The 19,644-nt window shown below is 49.9% G+C and overlaps 1 protein-coding gene across 1 annotated transcript in view; it reads left to right on the forward strand.

Annotated features, from left to right (window-relative positions):
- Positions 1-11,783, forward strand: part of SF3A1 (splicing factor 3a subunit 1) — a 19,810-nt gene extending 8,027 nt beyond the window's left edge. The window contains exons 4-16 of the mRNA XM_078060113.1: positions 743-1,000; positions 3,725-3,799; positions 4,529-4,679; positions 5,007-5,200; positions 6,068-6,185; positions 6,448-6,633; positions 7,281-7,402; positions 7,506-7,751; positions 8,319-8,526; positions 9,034-9,188; positions 10,173-10,274; positions 10,387-10,458; positions 11,254-11,783. Coding sequence (XP_077916239.1) covers positions 743-1,000; positions 3,725-3,799; positions 4,529-4,679; positions 5,007-5,200; positions 6,068-6,185; positions 6,448-6,633; positions 7,281-7,402; positions 7,506-7,751; positions 8,319-8,526; positions 9,034-9,188; positions 10,173-10,274; positions 10,387-10,458; positions 11,254-11,355 — 1,989 coding nt within the window. The 3' untranslated portion in view covers positions 11,356-11,783. The remainder of the gene's footprint in view (positions 1-742; positions 1,001-3,724; positions 3,800-4,528; positions 4,680-5,006; positions 5,201-6,067; positions 6,186-6,447; positions 6,634-7,280; positions 7,403-7,505; positions 7,752-8,318; positions 8,527-9,033; positions 9,189-10,172; positions 10,275-10,386; positions 10,459-11,253) is intronic.
- Positions 11,784-19,644: the final 7,861 nt, after the last annotated feature.

Below are 19,644 nucleotides of genomic sequence, written 5' to 3' on the forward strand. Positions count from 1 at the left end.
TCTTTGCCTTGACCATGGAGTGAGAACAGTGCTGGGATGTGGCTTGTGGGCCCCTTCTTGAGCCATCCCTCCCATCCATCTCACCTTCCCAGGGCCCCTCCATGTGGCCTGTTTTAATACCTTAATCCTCTCTAGGTCCATCACTAGGGACAGTTAGGGTCGCCAGTGAAGATAGAGGGCTGGCACATTTTGCCTCCTGTATAGACCTAGACTGGTCCCTTCTCTTTGCTCTATTTTCCTGGACCATGGTGACAAAGGCTGCCTGCTGTTTTACAGTGGGGAATAAAGGTTGGAGTAGATTCTGTTACCTTGCATTGCAATTTACTACTTCTAGGGCCTCAGGCTACCTCAGTTTTCTCACCTATAAAAGCCAGGTGAGGTAACAAACATGGAAGTCCTCTGTCCAGTGGGTCCTCTGCACACATGTAGGGCTAACTGTGTCCTTCATCCCTCTTGGGTGGGATTTAATAAGGCATGTTCCTGTCAGATTTTCTGCCACCCAGTTTTGGCGCTCAGTTTCAGGGCAACAGCAGAAATACAGAGGGGCACAGTTCTTGCTCAAAGCCATTCAGGGAGTTGAGGCCACAGTTGGCCAAGAAATTGGTGCTCTTATGAGTTAGGATTCTCTCACACTGTGAGCCACTGGTGTGCATGTGATTAACAGAAGTGTAGAGGTCTGTGCCATCCTGTCGGGGGTGTCTTCCCACCCCCTCTCGAGCCTCACATTCTCTCCGCATCTTAGGTCCAAGCCCAGGTGATACAAGAGACCATTGTGCCCAAAGAGCCCCCTCCTGAGTTCGAGTTCATCGCAGACCCCCCCTCCATCTCAGCGTTTGACCTGGATGTGGTGAAGCTGACGGCTCAGTTTGTGGCCAGGAATGGCCGCCAGTTTCTGACGCAACTGATGCAGAAAGAGCAGCGCAACTACCAGTTTGACTTCCTCCGCCCGCAGCACAGCCTCTTCAACTACTTTACGAAGCTGGTGGAGCAGTACACCAAGGTGCCTGGGCAGGGCAGGGGCGGCGGGGGTGCTGGGCCTAGGGAAGGAGGGCACCTTACATAGGCACTGTATCTGCTCGTGTCTGCAAGGACATGACTCCTCTGTGGGCCCTCAGGCACATGTTAAAAATTCCAGTTCAGTGTGAAGTCTAGATTTTTTTTTTTAAATTAAGATTTTATTTATTTGACACAGAGAGGGAGGGAGAGAACAAGCACAAGCAGGGGGGAGCAGCAGGCAGGGGAGAAGCAGGCTCCCCTTGGAGCAAGGAGCCCAATGTGGGGCTCAATCCCCGAACACCGGGATCATGACCTGAGCCTAAGGCAGCCGCTTAACCAACTGAGCCACCCAGGTGCCCCTAAAGCCTTGATTTCTATTTAAATGTAACGCAGACTGCTGGTTTGAGAAGCGAACCGTGTGATTGATAACTGCCATTAGGTTAGTGCCTGCTATGTGACAATGCTAAGTGCTAGCTGCTTTTAAGTACATCACAATCTCAGTTGCTTAGCACGGGACCTGAGAAGAAGGAAGCCCTTAATAATTGCCTCCTTTTGCCCAATTTAATCTTCAGAAGAACCCAGGAGGTATTCCCTCCCTGCTTCCCCTTTTTCTCAAAAGCAGAAACAGGCTCAGAGTTGAAGTCACTTACTCATGGTCTCTCAGCTAGTAAGTAGCTGCACTGATCCCAATATCTATGTTGTTTTTCACCCTAAAGAGTACCTTGAATTAGAAATGTAATTTAAATAAACATTGGGAGACAATTTAACTTAAGTAAGTATAACCAGTATTGTTGAAATACTCATTACATACATAGCATTTTTTCATTTAATTTCTAGTAATCTGTAAGGTAGCCACTGCTATATTTATTTTACAGAAGAGGAAGTAGGCACAGAGAAGTTAACTTGGGCAGGGTCATACAGCTAGGGCTTGCTGAGTTGGGACTTAAACTCTAGCATTTTTACTCCAGCCCCTAAGATCTGGGCTTCAGGGTCTGGAACAAGAAGGTCTCAATTAGGGCGCCTGGGTGGCTCAGTTGGTTAAGCGACTGCCTTCGGCTCAGGTCATGATCCTGGAGTCCCAGGATCGAGTCCCATATCGGGCTCCCTGCTCAGCAGGGAGTCTGCTTCTCCCTCTGACCTCCCCCCTCTCATGTGCTCTCTCTCTCATTCTCTCTCTCAAATAAATAAATAAATAAATCTTTTAAAAAAAAAAAGGTCTCAATTATCATGCTACGTTCTTGTAATCAAGACCCTGGACAAGTGAATATTAGTATTTAAAAACAATCAGATTGTATTTTTTTAAGATTTTAATTATTTTTTTTGACAGAGACATAGCGAGAGAGGGAACACAAGCAGGGGGAGTGGGAGAGGGAGAACAGGCTTCCTGCGGAGCGGGTAGCCCACTGCAAGGCTCGATCCCAGGACCCTGGGATCATGAACTGAGCCGAAGGCAGATGCTTAACAACTGAGTCACTGAGCCACCCAGGCGCCCCCCAGATTGCTAATATATTGCAAAGCACACTGATACAGATTTGCCAGTGGCTTTTCTTGCCCAACATGTAGTGGAGGTTGTCTTCCCGTTTTAGTGGCATGGTTCGTACATCTGTTCTTGACAGTTAGAAACAGTACATTAAAGATCTGACTTGAAAGGACTGTAATGATTTACTCTAACTTAATTCACTTTAAGTATGTAACTAGGAAGAATTATAAAAATGTGTGTGTTTAGAAAATGATCAAATCAAAAAATGGTAGAGTAGCTAAAATAACAATGGTGGAAGGCCAAAGGGTTAGTGTAATTTATTACACAGTATCAATTTTAAATGAGCTCTGCCTTGATTTTCCCTAGTGGACTACTTCCAGGGTTAAAGGTCCCCAGATCCCTTTTTATTCTGTTACTTTCCTGTTCCTTCTCTCTCAGGATTTGGGTATTGACATTTAGTTCTCTAACCTGAGGGCACTGGTGTGTCTGTCTCTAGTCTTGGGAGACTCTAGGAGCAGATTTATTCCTGAGGTAGAGGTATAGGGATGATAGGATAAGGCTGAGCCACTTTACCAATGATAATAAATACTGTTGGGAATTTATGCTGTTTTGAACAAAGCCATCATTTGTTGTCTCATCAAATATGTATTCAGTGTCGGACTTTATTTCAAATGCCGGAGATACAATAGTGAACAGAAGACATAGAAATTTCTGTCTTTATGTGGAGTTTCTGGTCTGGTGAGGGAGGTGACCAGCAAGTGCAATGTCAGTGGATGGATGTCCGCTGGTAATAAACACTATGGAGAAATAGATAGCAGGGGACAGAATCTAGGAGATGAGGTGTGTGGGTGGCAGTCTGGAGTAGGGTTGTCAGGGGAGCACGTGCAAAAGGGCCTGGTGGCATGCGCAGAAGGATAGGAGCAGCCCCGTGCCCTGAGAGCAGCCAGCGCATGCGGCTGTACGCTGGGTGGAGGGCAGTGCTTTTATGTGTTTTCCTGCCGCTCCTTGCAGCAATCTTTTACGTTGACTGTGCCAGCTTTAAGCGGTGGTGTCACTATTTGTAGAAGGCAGCCAAGTTACAGAGTTTAAGTCACTTGCCCAAAGTTGCACAGCAAAGTGGAGTTGGGATTGGGACCTGGAACCCCATGCTCTCGCTTTTCCTGTGCCTTTCCACAGGCCCCGGGAAGCTCCCTCTTTGTCCTGTGTTGTACTGCACTGACAGTCGTTTTAACTCTTCCCATGTTTCAGATCTTGATTCCGCCTAAAGGCTTATTTACAAAGCTCAAGAAAGAGGCTGAGAACCCCCGAGAAGTTTTGGACCAGGTAAACTAAATTATAACTAGTTACTGGTGGTACGAGTGACTGTGTTTGGGTTGTTTCATGTTTGGAAATAGGCTTCGAGGCGGGACCTTGTTGTGTTCCAGGCACAGGAGTAGTGGGAAGAAAGGCCTTGTGGCCACAAAGGCTGAAGAACCCTGGACTCTCTGCTCCCTAACTTTCTGCTTTTCTCTCAGCTTTACTGGATCTTCCTCTTTTCTGCCCTCACTAGAAGCCAACTCCTGAACAGGTTTTCTGGCGACAGATGCCTTTTGAAAAGGCCCCAAGTTTTCAGAGTCAAGGAGAGAAGGCGTATTGGCATTGCCTGTTTTGGGTGGCTGCATGAAGGCTTTGTTTCTCAGGCTCTCAGATTGCTGCTTCTCTTGTGGGTACTTGGTTGTCGCGCAGACTTCCTGGGACAGAGTTTGCTGCTCTGTGAGCATTGAGCCCCTTGCCAGCTCAAGCAGAAAACTCTGAGGTTAAAACAAATCGTTGCCCTTGAGGCCCAGACACAAGTTTTCTGTGGCATTTAGAATTGTTATATTCTGTCCAGGCTCTGGGCCTGACTGAAACCAAATGCAAATATCATAGTTTCCTCCAGAAGTTCCCCTTGTGGGTAGAGCAGCCTCCTGTTCCCAAGGAGATGCTGGCTTTGGTGAAGGTACTGGAGGTGACAGTCCTGTCAGGAGCAGACCCTGATTCAGCTTAGCATCATGCCGATTCCTGTCTCTTCAGGTGTGTTACCGGGTGGAGTGGGCCAAGTTCCAGGAGCGAGAGAGAAAGAAGGAAGAAGAGGAAAAGGAGAAGGAGCGGGTGGCCTATGCACAGATTGACTGGCATGATTTTGTGGTGGTGGAAACAGTGGATTTCCAACCCAATGAGCAAGGTAGGTCTGTGACTCCAGGTGGGGGAGCCAGGAGCTTGGAACCATCCTGGAATATCTCAGGTATACATCTCCTCCCAGGGAGCAGCATAGTCCCCCCAGAGGGTTTTATCTATCTGTTTCATCTCTGCTGCCAGCAGACTTCAGATTTGCCACATTGCCCCAATTAAACCCAATTGAGCAAACATCGTGCCAGACCTTGGGTGGGCATCTGGAGCCGGAAGAGAAACCGGGCCCTTGGAGAGCTTACAGTGTGGGGAGGGTAGACCAGTGGGCCTTTGATAAGGAGTATCTGTGGAGGTCTCCTGACTCTGGATCACTCTCTGCCAGGGAATTTCCCTCCCCCCACCACCCCAGAGGAACTGGGGGCCCGAATCCTCATTCAGGAGCGCTACGAGAAGTTTGGGGAGAGTGAAGAGGTTGAGATGGAGGTCGAGTCTGATGAGGAGGACGAGAAACAGGAGAAGGCGGAGGAGCCGCCTTCGCAGTTGGACCAGGACACCCAAGTGCAAGACATGGATGAGGTATACTTCTGGGAGGGCCTGCGAGCTGGCCTTTCCCTCTTTCACTTAAAGAGATGGGGGTGCTCTCCACAAGTCAGATCCAGCTCCCTTGTGAACCTTGAAAGGAGGCATGGGTCCCGAGTAAGGCATCCTGGCAGAGCAGCAGCCAAGACCCAGGCAGCATAGAGCCTCTTTCCAGCTCGAGCAACAAAGATTCATTCACAGGCAAGGATCTGAAAGCTGTGCTGGCTCTGTTCTGTGACCTTCCCCCCTTTGCCCAGAGGCCCTGCTCCCCCCCTACCCCCATGCCAGCTCTCAGTAAGGGAACACTTCGCCACATGCTTTGATGCACTTGAGCTTAGGCCCAAATGATCAGCAGTTCCCAGAGCTTTTCTTAGTGTAGCCTCTGCTTCCTTTTGGCCACCTCTACCCCCTCCAAGCAGGCATAGAGTCTCCAGAGCCAAGCTGTTCTCCTCCCCTTGGAAAGAATTTGTGTCTGAGAAGAATGGCCCCTGTGTCTGTGGGAATTGACTTTTTCTCTCCCTCCCAGCATTGCTCCATGAGCAGCTACCATTGAGCTCCAACTTGCCCCCCGCGCCCCTCCCCAGCATGTTTAAGTGCCCTTGGCCTCCTGGGACTGCCTGGTGCCAGCTGCTGGAAATGCCTGGGCGGAGTGTTAGCAGCATGGCCCCCAGCACTCCCATTCATGTTGTGAGGAAGGAGCTTGGCCAGCTGCCGGCTGGCCTCAGCTGCCCCCGGAGGCTTAGCACATGGATGCTGGCTGGCAGGGACCTAGGCTCCTTATCACCCTGAGAGCCGCCAGGGCTCAGCTGCAGGGAGGTGGCCTGTTGGGCCTTCTCTGAGTCCTGCCATTGCTTTGCTCTTCAGGGTTCGGACGATGAAGAAGAAGGGCAGAAAGTGCCCCCACCCCCAGAGACACCCATGCCGCCTCCTCTGCCCCCGACTCCAGACCAGGTCATTGTTCGGAAGGACTATGACCCCAAAGGTAGGGCCTACTTTCCTGCCCTCACATGTTCCTCAGTGCTGTCTGTTTCTGGGAGGGGGTGAGGTGGCTTGTCACGAAGGCAGGCCTGGTGGTGGGGAACCGAGCGGAGTCATCTCTGGTGCCCAGGTGCCTTTACGCGGCCAGCTACAGCATGGCACTAAACGGATGTGTCTCGGATGAGTGAGGCACAGACAAGACAGCAGTGTCTTAACCCGCAGCCACCTCCCAGCGTTCTTGTTCAGGCGTCTTTCTTTCCTTTCAGCTTCCAAGCCCCTGCCTCCAGCCCCTGCTCCAGATGAATATCTTGTGTCTCCTATCACGGGGGAGAAGATCCCTGCCAGCAAAATGCAGGAACACATGCGCATTGGGCTTCTTGATCCCCGCTGGCTAGAGCAGCGAGACCGCTCCATCCGTGAGAAGCAGAGCGACGATGAAGTGTATGCACCAGGTGAGGTGGGGTTCTCCCACCCAGACCATACCCCTTCTCTGACGTGGCCCTGACTTGCCTTGACCCATGGGATTTTCTAGACTATGGTCAACTTGCTTTAAGCAAACAGAGCAACAACTGAGGTCAACAAAAAGTTTTGAGGATAGGTACAGCCTGTGATGCCTCAAAAGAATTCCCCATTTTCCAGAAGCACTCTTCATAAGGCTCCTCCAAAGGCAGGCACCTGACATGGATGGCATCCCAGACATACCAGAGCTGGGAAAGTTGACCTTCTTGGGGCTGTCTTAGAATGAGGGCTCTGGTGGCTGGAGCACCCTTAGTGCTTTGAAATGAGATACGATGGGAGGAAAACTGTCCCAGAGGCAGGAGAGTAAGCTTTTAGTCCTGACTGCCACTTGCCATTTGTGTGAACTTGTCCTCTCAATTGCTTCTCGTAAGTCAAGCAGTTGGACAAGCTCTAGCATACAGGCTTAGTGCTGATTGGGCTTTCCCAGGCTCAGGATGGGCATGCTGTGTTGGGACCTAGACTCGGCCTGCCTCATGGGACCAGCCTCTACCCTGCACAGGGAGAGTTGCTGCTCTGTTAGGAGGGCACCTGGTTTTAGTTTCCTTTCTGTCCCCTGCCTCCGTTCTGTGACTGTATCCAGGTCTGGATATTGAGAGCAGCTTGAAACAGTTGGCTGAGCGGCGTACTGACATCTTCGGTGTAGAAGAAACAGCCATCGGTAAGAAGATCGGTGAGGAGGAGATCCAGAAGCCAGAGGAAAAGGTGCAGTTCTGATGGATTCTAGTACCTTCCCCACCCTCACACTCCTATACTTGGGCTGCATTCTAGGAGCCCTGACAAGCTGTGGCTTTGCTTTCCTTTGCAGGTGACCTGGGACGGCCACTCAGGCAGCATGGCCCGGACCCAGCAGGCTGCCCAGGCCAATATTACCCTACAGGAGCAGATTGAGGCCATCCACAAGGCCAAGGGCCTGGTGCCAGAGGATGATACCAAAGAGAAGATTGGCCCCAGCAAACCCAATGAGCTTCCCCAGCAGCCACCACCTCCGTCTTCAGCCACCAACATTCCTAGCTCTGCCCCACCAATTACCTCTGTGCCCCGGCCACCCGCGGTAAGCCAGTAGCCACTTTGGGACTGATCTTGCAGAGCTTGGTTCTTGGGGTTGGACAGTATCAGCTGAGAAGGACAACTTCCTTATAGTGGGGCCCAGGTGCCGTCTGGGTCAGGTTGAGAGACCGAGAACTCTTGAATTGTAAGTGGGAACCTCTAGTCTGATCATCCATCTGTGTGGGAGGATTGGAGCAGGGAGGGAGGCAAGAGGCAAATGTGAGAAGCAGACTTAGGGCAGAGAAGGGCTGCAGGGCTTAACAGGTCTTCGAGGACTGCTGGCCCGTCTCCAGGAAGCTAACTTGAGGTCAGCCTCTTTAGTGGCTCTTTCAGTGTCTGGCACGAGCAGCTGGTTGAGTCTCAAGTGGAAAGAGTGTCACTCTGAGCCTCTCCCGGCATAGTTCCTGTCAGAGCCTGGTTGTGAGCCTGCAGTCTGTCAGCCTCAGGGGACTCCGTCAGAGCTGTCCAGTCCCGATCCTCAAAGGCTGCAGGTGGCTAATCACCAGCCTCATATGCCCTTGAGGTCCAGCTTTGGCTTCCTGTGACCACTGGGTCCCTTCTCCCCCCACAGATGCCGCCTCCTGTTCGTACCACAGTTGTGTCTGCAGTACCTGTCATGCCCCGCCCCCCGATGGCATCAGTGGTCCGACTACCCCCGGGCTCAGTGATTGCCCCCATGCCACCCATCATCCATGCACCCAGGATCAACGTGGTGCCCATGCCTCCCTCGGCCCCTCCTATCATGGCACCCCGCCCACCCCCCATGATTGTGCCAACAGGTCAGTGTGTCTTATGTCACCTTCCAGGCCATTGGGTCAGGACTATAGATTAAACACTGTGAGCAGAGCAGTGGCCAGTGGTAGTGCCTAGTTGTTACAGCTGGGGGTCAACCCAGAGGGGAGCCTTGGCTTCCCCATGTGCGTGATCCCTGAGCTAGGAGCTGGGGAGCCACAGGTCCTGGGGGAGATAGGCTGATATGGCAGAGCTGGGGGTCTGTGCACCGGGGGTGGTCAGGTTCCAGACAGGTGCAGAGGGCCAATGATGCTTGCGGTCAGCTGGCACCTACTCTGTCCATCAGTCCTGCCCCTGCTGCCAGTCCCCTGCTGACCAGTCTGGGCAGTCTCCCAGGTCTCCCTGCCAGGGATCCTGCTGGCTGCCAGACTCAGCAAGAAGTGACCCTTCCCAACTGTGACTGGGAGAAGTGGGAAACCTTTGCAGTCTCCCCTCACCAGCCCTGAGTCCCAGGGCCCTTCCACTCATGCAACTGCTTATTCCTGTCCTTGCAGCATTCGTGCCCGCTCCACCTGTGGCACCTGTCCCAGCTCCAGCCCCGATGCCCCCTGTCCACCCCCCGCCTCCCATGGAGGATGAGCCTGCCTCCAAGAAACTGAAGACAGAGGACAGCCTCGTGCCTGAAGAGGAGTTCCTACGCAGAAACAAGGTATGTGATACTAGAGTGCCACCCGTGGTCGTAAGGCCTAGTTGGGGAATCCAGTCCTGCTGCAGTTACACACTCCCTGGCCCACCCTAGTCTGCTCCCACTGTTTTGGCCTCGGGGGCCTAAGTCGGCTGTTTGAAGCCTGTAAGAGCTTCTGAGTGCACAGTGGACGTGCAGTTAGCAGTCAAAGGAGCAGGCCGAATAGATAGTCCCTCTGGTGTGATTTACTGTGGAGACCAGCAGGCAGGCCTTGGGTATGAAGGGGGCCCTGGACACTGGAGGAAGTCCTGGGTGTGGTTCTTAATTTCTCTGTGGCTTTCTTCTCTGGCTCCAGCTCCTTGGAGTTCTCCCTGTTGTGGGGATTCTGTTGGGTGCTAGAAATAAGGGGAATCCTGGCACTGCTAGTGCCTAGGGAAGCTGTCAGGTTCTAGTGAGGAGGCAGAAACAGTGCTCGCCCCATCCCCCCAGTGCATTTGACCCAATCTTTTTTTTTTCTTTCCGATAGCAGTTCCCATTTTCTGAGTACCAGCTGAAGTGCCAGGGTAGAGCTACACATTTTATGGGCACGTGTCTTTTCAGTGCTTAACAGCAGTACCATGCAGCTGTTGTGATCACTTGCTTTATAAACTTGGTGTTGAGGCTTAGCGAGACATGGTTAGAGGAGTTGGGAGCTCAGGTTTTCTGACTCTGCAGTTTATATTCTCTCTCTCTCTCTCGTGCTTTTGGGGTTTACAGGGCATTTTCTTATCACTTTTTCAGTTCCAGACTCACCAGGAGGCAGGGTAGAGATCATTTTGAAGAAGAGAAACCAAATCTTGAAAAGGGAGTGAATTGTGCCATGTTGCTAGTGGTGTTAGTAGTGAGTTGGGCCAGAGTCCAAGAGCCCAGATGGACAGGTGATATTGTTTAGATTGGCCCAGAATAGGAGAGCATAGTTCCTGATGGGCTCAGCGTTCCCCGGGTGTAACGGCCATGTCCTGTTTGTAGGGTCCAGTGTCCATCAAAGTCCAAGTGCCCAACATGCAGGATAAGACTGAATGGAAACTGAATGGACAAGTGCTGGTCTTCACGCTCCCGCTCACAGACCAGGTATGAGTTGCTGCTGCTAAGTGGCATCAGGTGCAGGGATCCAAGGAGTCGGGGGGGGCAGCTTTCTTCAGCTGACCTTAGCAAGGGGCTGAACAACCTCTTGGTCCCACAGGTCTCCGTCATCAAGGTGAAGATTCATGAAGCCACGGGTATGCCTGCAGGGAAACAGAAGCTGCAGTATGAGGTGAGTCAATGTCAGTGGTCCTGCCCCTTGGGTCACAACGCCTTTGCCATCCCAGAAGCTAAATCCCCTGTGGAATCAAAGGAGTGGAGAGACATGTGGGTGTGGCCACGTGAGTCTGTCCTAGAAGCGGTGATGCTGTCTGGGAGTACCAGGGCAGGTTAGCCCAACAGAGCAAGGCTCCGGGTGGCTGGGGCACAGTCTAGTCTTACATAGAGCCCCAGAAACCTTTTGCCTCTGTGACTAGGGTGGACATCTGGGGACAAGACTTGGAATGCTGTGGTGGGTTTCTGGCCCAGTGGTGGAGCCATCCCAGCCAGTGTGGTCTGGGGTGGCCTGGCTTTGTGTAGAGACACAGAAGTGATAGTCCAGCTCAACCTGGTGCCCACCCGGCCACATGGGGCTGCTTTATTCTCCCTCTCTGGACTTTGACAAATGACTACTCTGAGCCTCAGTTTCCTGTTCTGTAAAATGAGACTCTTGGATTGATCTCTAAAAGGTCATACGATTTGAGAGTCAGAAATTCATGGGGTTGGTCTGGGCCAACTTTCTGGGGAGTTGACAAAGAGGAAGAGCATGGGTTACTAGGAACGAAGGAAAGCAGAGCATTCTCGGGGGAACCGGAGACCTTCAATCCGACCCTGTGCCACCCTCATCCCCGCTTCCCGCTATTGACCCCATCTTCTTTCAGACCCCTGTATTCACTGAGTTCAGAGGGAATGGATGTTCGGAGTTGTGAGATTATACACTGCTCGAGGCCGGATTGCCCCACGCTAAAGCATACCATCTGTTTTCCAGGGCATCTTCATCAAGGATTCCAACTCCCTGGCTTACTACAACATGGCCAATGGCGCCATCATCCACCTGGCCCTCAAGGAGAGAGGCGGGCGGAAGAAATAGAGAAGAGAAACCTGATGCCAGGTCTCAGCCACTGCCGTTTTTGCCTCTCCTGTCTCCCACTGTCCCACCCTCTGCCCCAGTCCCAGGAGACCCTGCCTTGTACATTTGTTTCCCTCTTACTAAGCTTGGAAATTCAAATTGTCCTGCCAAATTTTCTCCCCCCCCACCCCTTCTCCACATTGATAAGGGAGAGCTTTCAAAGCCAGTCTCCTCCCCAGCAGTCTCTGGAATCCCTTTGTGTTTGAGTCTTGATTTGAGAGGATTCATTTCTTTAGGTAGCGAGTTAGATGTGAACCCAGAAATGTCCTATGGGATAGTGTCATAGTACTAAGTGGCATCTGGCTGATAGAATATGGTTGTTCTCATTATTAATCATTTTGTATCTTGCCATGGGTTGTCTAATAAACCTCTTGTATCCTTTTGTGAAATCAGTGTCATAAGACTTGTCCCTTGGCCACCTGTGCCCTGTCCAGACCCAAGGCAGTACATTGTGGCTCCTCTTCTACTCTGAGGAATATTGGACTTTTTTTTTTTTAAGTTAAATACTCTTTTATTGAAGGAACTTTAGTATGCTAGAGGTAACGTTTAAACAGTGTTAATAGGCTTTATGCTTTTTTTTTTTTTAAGATTTTATTTATCTGAGAATGTGCATGGGGGGGTGGGGGGAGAGGGAGATGCAGACTCCCCTCTGAGCAGGAAGTCCACTGTGGGGCTTGATCCCAGGACCCTGAGATCATGACCTGAGCCGAAGGCAGACACTTCACCAACTGAGCCACCCAGGCACCCCGGAATGTTGGGCTTTTAACTAAATTCTTATCACCACCAAGTCTTTCATGAATTTGTCTTAGATTTATTTTTATAGCTCTTAAAATGTTTGGATTCTCCAAAGGCATACCCTGTGTATTTAATAGACTGCTACAAAATGCTTTCAGCATGCCAGGACCACAGAAGAACAAGGACAAGTGTGATGCAGTTCCGGGCCAGTGGGCAGCGGAGAGACACATGGAGATGAGACTGGAGGGTGGCAGTTTCCTGCAGGCCTGGAATCATCCATCACCTGATTGGCTCTGTGACCTTAGTCAGGTGGCTTACCCTGAGTGAGCACAGGGTCATGAAATTTTCTTTAGTTTTATTTAAATAGTACTTAGTTGTGTCACAGCTATGACTTATTCTAAGAATTTAAAAATTTAACCAATTTACTCCTGTTTTAAGTACTCCATCAATTTTAACTTATGTAATATTGAGTTTTCCTGTTTTATACTTGAGTCAGCTGAGCACAGAGATGGTGGGTTGCATGCCCACAGTCCACAGCGTAAGAAGCTGAAAAGAGAATGTGTGCAGAATGCTTGTCACAGGTCTTGCTCCCTAGTAAGAGCCAGACACAGGCTGGTTTTTTTTGGAATTGTGCTATCACAGAGCTAGGCGCTGCTATGGGCGTTTAGAGGGAGGAAGGTGAGAGCCTGTTGAAAACTATTTCCTGATTTGAAACCTAAATCTCATTCTATTCTAAAGATCTCATGTGTGTTTATCCCAAGAGTACCTAGTGCCTTTTCTTTGCAGTCCCTCCATTGGATCCTCCTAGCTGCCCCACGAGGTCATCTCCAGGGCTCAGAGGGGTAAGGCCATTCCCAAGGTCATAGAACCAGTATTCTAGTCACCACCCTACCTTGCTCTGTACCACCAGCAACCCCCCCCTCCCCCCAGTCCCATACACACAATCTCAAAGCTTCTGACTCCAGACCTTTTACAGTACCACTTGTATGGCTCCATTACAAACTACTGATGCCTCACATTTTTAACTTGGTCGAGGGATGTTATTCCTCACCCTGTTCGACATCTGCCTCCCACCTGGTTGCTGGAAGTTCCCCCAGGGGCCAGGGCTGAAGTGGGTTCCATGTTTTTGGGTATCTAAAATGAAGGCACTGCTGGTTGCTTCTCCATAGTCAACACCCAAAATTGCACTGAACACTGGGAAGGGGGTCAGGATGCCTGGGGGTGTCCTATGCTCCAAGCTCTCCTTTCTTCCTGGGATTGTTTCTGGGAATGGGGAACAGGGTGTGGTGTTGGGCACTCTTCCCCCACAGATGGCAGATGACGGAGGCTGTGACTGGAGGCCAGGAATGCTTCTGGGTGGAGTGTGAGTGAATGGGTCCTTTGAGCCACCCTCTGAGGCCCAAACCATTTCCTGAAGCTCTTGAATGAACATCTGTCCTGGCTCATTCCCGTCGTAGAAGGCCCATTGACCAGGGTGGCTTTGTGACTGTCAGTGGCCATGGGCCCAGCCCTCCACACTTCTGGTATACGGCCTGTGACATGAAGGCAATGCCTTGCGTACACAGCTTTTCTGAATCTCACTGCAATCCTCAGGATTGTCTGCCCCATTTTTTAGATGAGGTAGATACACAAGGTCATGTGGCCAATGAGGGCTCTGGAAGGCCAAAGCAGCTTTTCCATTCCTGGTGACCACACTGTCCTCACTGCCTCACCAGACCGGACTGTGAAATGGGGAGAAATGTTTCTGTTGTGGGACTGCTGGGAAAATGGGCATGATTTGATGCTCTCAGAGAGGCTGTCATTTTAGACTTACACAGAGAACTTTGGGAGTTGTAGACATTAAGGAATTTCACTTTCAGTTCCACCAGCAGCTTGACTTGAGTACTTCTCGTGGCCCAGAGGAGGCCATCTATGATTAGACCCATTTCACTTTTTATTTATTTTTTAAAGATTTATTTAATTTAGAGAGTGGGGGGAGAGGGAGAGGGAGCGAGATTTTTTTTTTTTTTAAGATTTTTTTTTATTTGAGGGGCGCCTAGGTGGCTCAGTCAGTTAAGTGTCTGTCTTCGGCTCAGGTCATGATCCCGGGGTCCTGGGATCGAGTCCCACATCAGGCTCCCTGCTGTGTGGGGAGCCTGCTTCTCCCTCTGCCTCTGCCGCTCCCCCTGCTTGTGCTCGCTCTCTCTCGCTTACTCTCTCTCAAATAAAATTAAAAAAATTTTTATTTATGACAGTGAGCGAGAGAGAGCACAAGCCAGGGGAGAGGGAGAAGGAGACTTCCCGATGAGCAGGGAGCCCAATGCGGGCCTCAATCCCAGGACTCTGGAATCATGACCTGAGCGAAAGGCAGACGCTTAACCAACTGAGCCACCAAGGCGCCCCAGGAGAGAGAATCTTAAGCAAACTCTGTGCTGAGCCTGACACATGGCTCGATCTCACAACCCTGAGATCATGACACAAGCCGAAATCAAGAGTCAGACTCCTAACCAAATGCATCATCCTGGTACCCCGACCCATTTCACATTTTAAGATTTTATTTGAGAGAGAGAGCAGGAACACAAGCAGGGGGAGTGGGAGAGGGAGAAGCAGGCCTCCCGCCGAGCAGGGAGCCCGATGTGGGGCTCGATCCCACGACTGTGGAATCCTAACCCGAGCCAAAGGCAGACGCCTAACAACTGAGCCACCCAGGCGCCCCCCCATTTCACTTTAGAGAATACATACAAACGCTATATTAGGTTATGTTAGGATATATACTTAAGTGGAAATATGTGGTGTACTTGAATTATAACAATTCTTATGTAATATAATTCAAAAATCAAAAAGGCAAAATACAATATGGCTTAAACACATACTAGTATGTAAGATCTTTAGAAGTTTGCTTTTTTTTAAATAAAATAAAATGTACCATCTTCAAGTTGAGATCATTAACTTAGGAATTTGCTTTTATCTTACATTGCTATATTTTGATAAAAAGTAAGTGAATAGGGGTGCCGGGTGGCTCAGTTGGTTAAGCGTCTGCCTTCAGCTCAGGTCATGATCTCAGGATCCTGGGATGGAGGCCTGCGTTGGGCTCTCTGCTCACGAGGAAGTCTGCTTCTCCCTCTCCCTCTGCCCTTCCCCACCCTTCGTGCTTTTTCTCCCTCTCCGTCTCAAATAAATAAATAAAATCTTTCCAAAAAAAGGTAAGTGAATTATTCTAGATACCCCTGAATCATGTAATCTGAAGCAAGACAAGATACACTACTATTCCTTATTACAGAGAAGGTACTGCTATTGCCTTAAACTGAGTTAAGCCAGTCAGTGTTCCCTGTCCCTGAGCTGTGGTGATTAGATTAGGGATAGGCATGTGTCCTAGTATAAATAGATGACACCTGAAGGAATGCTGCCCCCTCACTATTGAGCAGAAGCTACCAGAAGAGTGTAGTATGGATGTGTGGTGAGCCTGGAGCTGCTACCATGAGGGGTCTAGCTTGAGATGAAGCAAGAAGGAGGACAAAGAAAAAGGAAAATAAAAGTTGCTATTACTGGTCAACCTCTGGATCAGACATCTTCTGAAGCTCATTTACCTATGATTTTTTTTTTTTAAGATTTTATTTATTTGACAGCGAGAGACAGAGCACAAGCAGGGGGAGTGGCAGGCAGAGGCAGAGGGAGAAGCAGGGAGCCCGATGCGGGGCTTGATCCCAGGACCCCGGGATCATGACTTGAGCCAAAGGCAGTTACTTAACCAGCTAAGCCACCCAGTCGCCCTCTGCCTGTGAATTTTTTTAAGCTATAGAACCCACTAAATGCAGTTTTGGGTTAAGCCCTTTTGAATTCTGTTCCCTGCCACTTGGACCAAAAGAGTCTTTCTCTTATCGTAGGGATAAAGAAACTATAGCTTGCCTACTCTTCATTGGCTGCTGGGCACCACCTGTCTACCTTCTGAACCTCAGCTCTCCTCTTATTACAAATAAAGGCTCTGACATCTGGACATCTACTGACAGTGCTGACAGATTTTCTGAGCACACGCAGTTCTACATTCCAGGGTCCAGGAAAGAGGACTTCCCTGGGGCCCGTGTGAGCACCTGGAGCTAAACTTTCAGGAATGACTCCAGTAGGATGAGTCTCCAGGTTGTCCATTCATTTGGGCAGTCCTGGCTAAGCATCTCCTCAATACCTGCAGCAGCCAGTCTACCTGGATGTTTCACAGCATTGCCAAAGGCCTCTTAACTATCCAGGGAGCCATGTAACTCTGCGGGGCATTCCTTTGGATCTTTCATTCATTCATTCACTCCTACTTTCTCACTGCCGTCTAACCACCCCATTCTCTGAGCCTGCTTCTCTTTCTCCCAGATCCCCACAGAGAAGCTTCCTTATCTCCCATCTATTCCCCACCCCCACCCGCACCCCCAGCATTCTCTATACCTTACCCTGCTTTATTGTCCTTTTCACACACGTGTTCTTCCTCTAGTGCAATGTAAACTATTGATCCAGGTCTTCATCTCTTGTTCAATAAATACCAAAGAGCTCTGAAATTTGAAGAAATGTAACTGAGTGTCTACTATGTGCTGGAGGTTTCAGAGATAGCTTATGTACTTCACCAAGTAATTTTTTTTTTTTTTTTTTGAGTAAGCTTTACACCCAGTGTCGGGCTTGAACTCAACCCCCAGATCAAGAGTTGCATGGTCTACTGACTGAGCCAATCAGGCACCCCCTCACCGAGTAATTATTGACATTCTTATTTTTCAGAAGAGGAAACTAGGGTTCTGAGAAGTTAATCAATTTTGCACAGGAACGCCCAGTTCCTGAGGGGTACATTCATGAAGTGAAGTCTCCCAAGCCATGTTCCATGGGTTAAATTAGGTAAACCCTGCTGCAGCCAACAGACTGTGATGGGAAATATTCAAGACAGTAATGGATTTGCAAAGTGCTTTGTAAACTACAAACACCATCACTCCTGGCTTCCATCTACTAAGTACCTCCATGTGCCAGATGCTTAGCACATATTATCACACTGAAGTCTCAGAACAACTTCCATAAGGAGGTATATTTTCCAGTATTTCCACTTCGCAGATGAGGAAATGGGCTGAGAGAGAAGTGACTTAAGGTATATAGTGACAGCAGAGATTTGAATCCTGGGTGGGCTTGTGTAAGAAAATTAAAAGCTGGGGCCTCAAGGCCTTAATTTTTTTTTTTTTTTAAAGATTTTATTTATTTATTTGACAGAGAGAGAGCGAGCGAGAGCAGGAACACAAGCAGGGGGAGTGGGAGAGGGAGAAGCAGGCTTCCTGCCGAGCAGGGAGCCCGATGTGGGACTCGATCCCAGGACCCTGAGATCATGACCTGAGCCGAAGGCAGACGCTTAACGACTGAGCCACCCAGGCGTCCCCTCAAGGCCTTAATTTGAGAAACATTTACTCTCCCAGAGATGGACACCCAGGTGCTTCTTACCTATCCCTCACCCCCACCCCCAAATACCTCTGAGGCAAACATCACTGTACATGTGCCTTTACAGAGCCGAACGTGTTTGGGATATGACCCTAGGACCAGAATTATGAAGTCAAAGGGTTGTGAATACTTTGCCAGGCTTGAGGCCTCACATCTGCTCCCCTTGTGTCTGGCTCCTCTTTCCCTTCCCTGGGATAGGCCAACATCCCCAGTAAGGCCCACTCGCCCCTCCTATAACCTGGGACTAAGAACCCACCACTGTCTAGAGCCATTGGAGAGGAGGAATGTCTTCCTAGACTGAGAGTTTAAGACCAAAATAGCCTGTGCCCACTCCCATGTCTGCTGTTGCCCTGTTTATGGAAAACCAGAAGCCTATGGAATGTGAAGACTGCACAGTGAAGACTTCAAGAATGTCTGGGCCATGTGGCATCAAGGAAACGGCTGGTGAAATCACTCAAGTCTTAGGACCCCTCTCTTGGGGCCATGCCTTGGGCCCCTTAGCAGCCTGTCCCAGGCCCTGCAGCCAGGCCTGGCTCTTCCAGTCTTCTCCTGTTTCTGGGTCTGTCTCCCTCAGGTCTACAGGGACTATCAGATGACAACGTGGTTGCAGCTTATAAACTAAAAAGTACTGGGCTTAAGTGAGGAGCTATCATTATGGCTCCAAGAGTTGACAATCCTTGGGGTGGGAAGTAGGCTTTTGGGAGCTAAGTCTATATAGATACAATTGATCCATGCCTCCTGATATAAGCTGTTGTTGGTAAGAGCTAAGTTCAAATCCTGCCTCTGCCACAGCTATTGCTGGGACCTAAGCTTAGGCAGCTGATTCCACTTCCCTACACTTCAGTTTCTTTAACTGTAAAAATGGGACAAAATTGTATCTACCTCATTGCACAAAGATGATAACAGAAGGTGTGACCAATTTGGAAAACAGCTTGCCAGTTCCTCAGGAGGTTAACCAGTTACCATATAACCTAGCAATTCCCACTCCTAGGTATTTGCCCAAGAGAAAGGAAAATATATGTCCATACAAAAGCTTGTACCTGAATGTTGTTTCCCAAAAATGGAAACAACCCAAATGACCATCACTGATAAATGGATAAATAAAATATGGAATTTGCATTTGGTGGAATATTATTCAGGCACACAGAGGAATGAAGTACTGATACATACTACAACATGGATGAACCTTGAAAACATGCTGAGTAAAAGAAGCCAGACACACAGGCCACATATTGTATGATTCCATTTATATGAAATGTCCGGAAAGGGCAAGTCTATAGAAATAGAAAGCAGATTTGTGGTTGCCAAGGATGGGGAGTGACTGCTAATGGATAGGAATTTGTTTTGGGGGTGATGAAAATGTTCTAAAATTAGGTTGTGGTGATAGTTGCACAACTCCACAAATATGCTTTGAATTATACACTTTAAACGGGTAATTTTTATGGTAGGTTAATCATGTCTCAAGCTGTTGGGAAAAAGATTACAAGAGAAAGTGGATAGAACTTGGGGCAATGAGTAGCCCAATAAACGTTGGTCATTATTCTTATTAAATAGGTCTCCCAAGAGCTAATTTAAATCCCTAGAAGCAGTGAGCAGGGGCGGCGGAACTTTTAGCTCAGCCCGGGTCTTTAAGCCGTTGAGTGTCCCTGGGCGAGTCCCCGAATCCCGAATCCAGCCTGGGTCTCCTCAGAGCTTCTCATAAATGAATGGGTGAAACCATCCCTACCCATATCTCTTGGGTCTCGAGAGGAGCCTGGGTTCAGGAGGCAGATGCGGAATCCCCAGCGCACTCCCTCGGCCTCTAACCGAGCGGCGCAGCGGGCGACAGGCGGGCGGGGGCAACCCGGAAAAGCCCTGGGAGCGCTTTCAGGTAAGCTCTCTTGATTGACAGCCCGGGGGGGCGGGCTCCCGGTGACGGCTGCCCCGCCCCCTCACGTCGAGTCGGTTGGCGCCAGTCTAGGGAGGTGGGCGGGCCCTGGGGTCCGCGGCGCCCATTGGGCGTGGGGGTAAGCTCCCGGGAGGGCCTAGGGCCCCGCCCCTGGCCTTGAGGCGGCCAATGGGCGCGGCGCATGGGCGGAGCGTCGG

Source organism: Halichoerus grypus, chromosome 13, assembly GCF_964656455.1.
Source record: "Halichoerus grypus chromosome 13, mHalGry1.hap1.1, whole genome shotgun sequence".
NCBI classification, from domain to species: Eukaryota; Metazoa; Chordata; class Mammalia; order Carnivora; family Phocidae; genus Halichoerus; species Halichoerus grypus.